General features: G+C 36.0%; 1 protein-coding gene across 1 annotated transcript; it reads left to right on the top strand.

Moving 5' to 3' along the window:
- Positions 1-470: 470 nt before the first annotated feature.
- Positions 471-6512, top strand: LOC136263832 (probable outer membrane protein pmp20). The gene has a single exon (XM_066058457.1). It carries the CDS (start codon positions 471-473, stop codon positions 6510-6512), a length of 6042 nt encoding a protein of 2013 aa, XP_065914529.1.
- Positions 6513-6916: the final 404 nt, after the last annotated feature.

Raw genomic sequence — 6916 nt, 5'->3', positions numbered from 1 at the left:
TAAGATTTTTATGCATTGGTATCACACTGGAACTATGTATTATAGAGGAAAGTAACCTTGGGCCTGCAAATCAGTGTGAAATGTTCTGTAGTTGGCCAACTACAAAAATGGGACATAAAAGTTTATGGTTCTGTACTGTGAAAGTTTACTACTGTTAACACTGAAGAACAGATGTAGAATCATTCCATTTGTTGTGATATGCAAACCTTGAATGGTGTGGCATATAAGTGTACTGGCTTGAAAAATCAAAATATAGCAAGCATTATGATATGAAGTCCTTACGTATAACATGGCTGTTAATACATACGTATGGCATCTGAAAGATGTATGGGTTCTGATAGTATAAATAGTTGTATCAATTCAAACATCAGTTGTCCTGAAAATTATCATTCACATCTGCTACTGTGGTATCCACTGTTGTTATGCTGACAGCCAGCATTGTAAGTGTTTTTCTACTGTCTGTGGTCTTCATGAAGGCTGAGGAAATAACCAATGAAATCTATTCTCAAAAAGTTGCTCTACCTGGTTCACAGACAGGATATGATCAGGTAGAATGTTGCTGTGTAATTAGAGATCGCTCTTTTCACTCATTTGATAGTGCAGTCCGTAGTCTTACTAATAATATGACGATCAAAATTATTGGATCAAATGTTGTGTTGAATTCAAAAATTACTGTAGAAAATCTTAAGAATATTGCAATAATTGGACGCAGAAATTCCACTATAAGCTGTGGTACTGGAGCAATAAACTTCATCTCCTGCAACAATGTTACTATTAAAAGCGTTGACTGGGAGAGGTGTGGGTCGGCTAGCAATGGATCATCATATCCAGGAATAAGATTTTATAAATCATCCAACCTTATCATTCAAAGTTGCTCCTTTAATTCCTCAACAGGACAAGCTGTAGTATTCTCAAAAGTGTCAGGAAATATACACATCAACAATTCTGTGTTTACACATAATAATCAACATAGAGGTCATGGTGCAGCAGTGCAGTATGCACCTGATGGTTCAACTTGTACCCAAACAAAGTTGGTGATTAACAGCTGTAATTTCTCTTACAATGGGGTTGCCAAGAGTGTTATCTTTATTGATGGTTCAGGAAATAGACAGCTACAAGTTTCATACTTGCAAAATTCATTATTTGTTAGCAATGAAGGAGTACCTATTTATCTTTCACAACATAAACTACATATTAAAGGTGATGTGGTTTTCAGGCAAAACACAGTGGTTGCTGGTGGAGGAATTTTTAGCAGCAGATCAATTGTTGAATTTAAAGACAGCTCTAATGTCACATTCTACAATAATTCAGCAAATACTAGCGGTGGAGCAATCTTTCTTAATAATTCTACATTATACTTTGGAGAAATTTCAGTTGTAAATTTTGTAAACAATATTGCTACTTCATATGGTGGTGCAGTGTTTTCCATAAGTAAGTCTGCAACATTATTTGATGGAAACACAGTGGTAATATTTCAAAGCAATGCAGTAAGCAGAAGTGGTGGAGCTCTGTGTTTTGAAAATTCCAACATGTTATTTGCTGTAAACTCAACAGTGACCTTTAACAATAACACTGCTACATTTGGAGGAGGAGCAGTTTTCTCTAGAAGATATTCAGAAATATTATTTGATGGAAACACAACTGTGTCTTTTATAGATAATGATGCTAGTGAAGGAGGAGCTGTTGAGTCTTATAATAACTGTAGGATCACATTTAAAGGAAACTCAAACGTGACATTTAGTCGTAACAGCGCTACTTATGGAGGGGCAGTATACTATGTAAGTTATTCAGAGATATTATTCGATGGAAACACAACAGTGGAATATAAAGGGAATCATGCTGATAAAAATGGAGGAGCGCTTAATTGTTTTGAAAATTGCAGCATAACATTTGATGGAAACTCAAAAGTGACATTTAGTGACAATGAAGCAAGATTTGGAGGAGCAGTGTGCTCCAGAAGTCAATCTGAAATATTATTTGATGGAAACAAATCAATGACATATAAAATTAATGAAGCCGGTGTAACTGGAGGTGCCATTTATTCACAGGAGAGATGTATCAACATCTTTAATGATAATGCAGCAGTAGCATTTGTTGACAATTTTACCTCTAATGGAGGAGCTGTATACTTAGAAACAAATTCTGGTATATCATTTGATGGCAACTCAGAAGTGACATTTAGTGACAATGAAGCTAAATATGGTGGAGCAGTGCACTCCAGAACACATTCTCACATATCATTTGATGGAAACACATCGGTGACATATAACGCAAACAAAGCCAGCATGAGTGGAGCAGCTGTTTATTCTCATAAGAGGTGTATCATTATGTTTGATGGTAATTCAACTGTAGAATTTATTGGTAACAGTGCTACTGTGAATGGAGGAGCTGTGTACTCAACAACATATTCTGATGTGTCGTTTGATGGAAACTCTAAAGTGACATTTAGCAACAATGAAGCAAGATTTGGAGGGGCAGTGTACTCTAGAAGTTACTCAGTGATATTATTTGATGCAAACACAACAGTTATATATAAAGGTAATCGTGTTGATAAAAATGGAGGAGCTCTTTATTCTTATGTGAACTGCAGCATCACATTTGATGAAAACTCAAAAGTGACATTTAGTGACAATGAAGCTCTATATGGGGGGGCAGTGTACTCCAGAAATCATTCAAAAATGTTAGTTGATGGAATAACAACAGTGAAATACAATGGTAATTATGCTGGTAAAAATGGGGGAGCTATTGGGTCTCATGTAAACTGCAGTATTACATTTGATGGACACTCGAATGTGACATTTAGTGACAATGGAGCTAAGCACGGTGGAGCAATGTACTTCAGAAGTTGTTCTCAAGTATCATTTCATGGAAGCACTACAGTAATATATACAGGTAACGATGCCAGTAATAATGGAGGAGCACTTCGTTCTTATGGGAATTGCAACATCACATTTGATGGAAACTCAAAAGTGACATTTAGTGACAATGAAGCTAAATTTGGTGGAGCAGTGAACTCTGGGTATTATTCCCAAATATCATTTGACGGAAACACTTCAGTGACATATCAATTTAACAAAGCCAGCATAAGTGGAGCAGGCATTCATTCTCATTTGAGATGCAGCATCTTAGCTGTTCAAAACTCGGTAGTGACATTTATTGACAATAGAGCTAAAGATGGAGGAGCAGTGTTCTCTACAAGTTATTCCCAAATATCATTTGATGAAAACACAACAGTGAACTACAAAGGTAATAATGCCATTGATAATGGGGGAGCTATTAATTTTTTTGGGAACTGTAACATCACATTTGATGGAAATTCAAAAGTGAAATTTAGTGACAATCAAGCAGGAGTTGGAGGAGTTATGTACTCTGAGAGTTATTCTCACATATCATTTAATGGAAACACATCAGTGACATATGATGCCAACAAAGCCAGCATAAGTGGAGCAGCCATTTATTCTCATAAGAGGTGTATCATCGTGTTTGATAATAATTCAAAAGTGGAATTTATTGGTAACAGTGCTACTGTGAATGGAGGAGCTGTGTACTCAACAACATATTCTGATGTGTCGTTTGATGGAAACTCCACAGTGACATTTAGCAACAATGAAGCAAGATATGGAGGAGCAGTGTATTCTAGAAGTTATTCAGAAGTATTGTTTCATGGAAACACATCAGTGACATATAAAATTAACAAAGCCGGTGTTAGTGGAGGTGCTATATATTCACAGGAGAGATGTATCAACATCTTTAATGATAATGCAGCAGTAGCATTTGTTGACAATTATGCCACTAATGGAGGAGCTGTATACTTAGAAACAAATTCTGGTATATCATTTGATGGCAACTCAGAAGTGACATTTAGTGACAATGAAGCTAAATATGGTGGAGTGGTGTACTCCAAAAGACATTCTAACATATCATTTGATGGAAACACATCGGTGACATATGATGCTAACAAAGCCAACATAAGTGGAGCAGCCATTTATTCTGATGAGAGATGTATCATCATGTTTGATGATAATTCAACTGTGACATTTATTGATAACCACGCGACTGATGGTGGAGCAGTATACTCAACAACATATTCTAATGTGTCATTTGATGGTAACTCAAAAGTGACATTTAGTAACAATGAAGCTAGTTTACATGGAGGTGCTGCTTATATACATCAAACAAGTAATATGGTATTTGTTGAAAACTCATCAGTAACATATGTTAACAATGTTGCAGTTACAGGTGGTGCAATGTATTGCAAAGAGCATTCATGGATATTATTTGAAGGAAATGCCAAAGTAAATTTTAGAAGTAATACAGCGACAAATGGTGGAGCTGTTAATATCCAAAAGTCTAACATAAAATTTGCAAAGAGGTCATCCACAAGATTTAATCATAATTTGGCTGATAAGAATGGTGGAGCAATATACTTTGGTAATAACTTTACTATGACATTTGAAAGTGAATCTGATGTTATGTTTAATCAGAACAATGCTACTGTTTATGGTGGTGCCATTTATGGTGAACTTAAGCAAATTAATCAGAGCAGTATCTTATCTAATACCACAAGGGTCGAGTTTAGCAGCAATACTGCTCTTGTGGGTGATGATGTTTATATGCACATACAAGCATCATGTGATGAAATTTGTTTGAATAGCAGCATTGTGGGGTTAGACGTGACACACAATAATCCTCCCCGTCATCTAGTTCTGTATAACCCAGCTACCTGTATCAATACTACCAATACAATAAATAATTGTGACACTTACTTTGTGGATAATATAATGCTTGGCCAAAACATCAAAATCAATGCCTGTGTACTAAGCTTTCATGACCGACCTGCTGTTGGAGTGGACTTTGTGGTAAGTGGTGAAAATCATGATCATAATCTTGATGGGACAAAATATGTGTCAATAGCTTGTAATTTATTTGAAGGGATCAGTGTAACAGGCAAGGAGATTTCTGACACTACCAATTTCTCAATCATGATTGCATCATATACAAATAGTGATTTAGAAATTTCTGTCCAGCTTATAGCAGAATTATCACCATGTCACCTTGGTTACCACTATGATAATACTACTCAAAAGTGTGTATGCTATGATGGCAGTGACATTGTGTCTTGTTCTGGTAGCACATCAACCATCAAAAGAGGTCACTGGTTTGGTGTAGTTGATGGCAAATCAACAGTGACAGTTTGTCCTAACAATTATTGCAATTTTACTTGTTGTGAAACTACTAATGGATTTTATCAGCTCTCACCTGTGAGAATGAATCAGTGTAGTTCACACCGATCTGGTACTGCTTGTGGTAGTTGTGAGGAAGGATATACTCTCTCATTTGATTCTGTAGAATGTGTTAGCATTGGCAAGTGTACAAATGGACAGACAATACTGGTTATCATATTGTCAGTGATATACTGGATAGTTCTGGTTATAGCAGTGTTTATTATGACATACTATCATGTTGAGATTGGTTACTTGTATGTTATTACATACTATTACAGTATGCTGGAAATTTTACTGGATCAACATTTGTATGCATCACAAACACTGTATACTGCTGTTAGCATTATGTCTAGCATTGCTAAAGTGTCTCCACAATTTCTAGGAGAGTTCTGCTTGGTAAAATCTATGACTGGAATTGACCAAGAGTTCATTCATTATGTACATCCACTAGCTGTTATCATCATTGTAGGAATAATATGCCGGTCAGCAAGAATGTCTTACAAGTTGTCAGCATTTCTAAGTAGAGGAATTATTCGTGTAATATGTTTTCTTCTGCTATTATCGTACACTTCTGTGGCCACAACTTCATTACTGTTGTTGAGATCACTGACATTTAATAATGTGGATAAGGTTTACACATACCTGTCACCTGACATAGAGTATTTTCATGGTCGTCATCTACCATATGTTATTGTAGCAGCATTATTTACGCTAATGATTGTCGTTGGTCTACCACTTCTACTTCTACTTGAACCATTCCTTAATCACAAGATCAACTTCACTAGGTTCAAACCATTGCTTGACCAGTTTCAAGGATGTTACAGAGACAAGTACAGAAGTTTTGCTGCTTACTACATGATTTGTCGAATGGGGATAATTTTACTACTCACAATTAATTCATCCAATGACAACACTTCACAAGTTTTGTTACTCATAGCAAACATACTAGTAGCTTTGATACACATAATAGCCAAACCTTATGGAGGTAAAATTCTTAATATCTTTGATGGAGTTGTTTTACAAATAATGTTGTTCATTTCAGTAATATCAATGTACGACAGTTTTGGTTCAGGAGTGTTGTCGGCAATTATCATTCTTTTTGTGATCTTACCATTAATAGCATTTGTTACAATGGAACTGATCATATATAAAGAGATCATTAAGAAAATTGTCACATACTGCAAACCCAAACCTAATACAACCATTGAAGTACCTGTGAGGGATACTGGTATTACTATGTATATTGACGATAATGTAAGGAAGAATGCTACCGTAGTTGATATGTAAGTGTTGTTTTCCACTGTGCATTTGTATAAATTACAAATCAAATAAAGTGGTTGTGAAATTATATAACTACATTCATATCCCAGTGCGTGGGAGAGTCAAACCGCCGCGCTAGGTGATAACTAACTTACTATCATTGGGTGATAACTAACTTATCATCCAGTGCATGGGTTTTCAATTAGTGTGTGGGGGCAAGCTTCGAAACCAGCCATGTTACATGAGTAGGGAATCTGAGGCAGACCGGTAAGATTGATACTTTAGAGTGGCCGTGATGTATGTAAATTAATTAGAATACAGGCACTAAAATCAGCTTAATGGTGGCTTTTTGGCTATGATTCTCACTGGGATATAAACTAGTTAGCTATATCCCAGTACACTTGGGCAATATCTTAATATCACCCTCATAC

The sequence above is a fragment of the Dysidea avara genome, chromosome 8 (assembly GCF_963678975.1).
Source record: "Dysidea avara chromosome 8, odDysAvar1.4, whole genome shotgun sequence".
Taxonomy (NCBI): domain Eukaryota; kingdom Metazoa; phylum Porifera; class Demospongiae; order Dictyoceratida; family Dysideidae; genus Dysidea; species Dysidea avara.
This window is presented reverse-complemented; position numbering and strand designations above follow the sequence as displayed.

What these genes read in the sequence shown, in the direction of transcription:
- LOC136263832 (XM_066058457.1), top strand. Translation starts at nt 471, where the DNA reads ATGAAGGCTGAGGAAATAACCAATGAAATCTATTCTCAAAAAGTTGCT.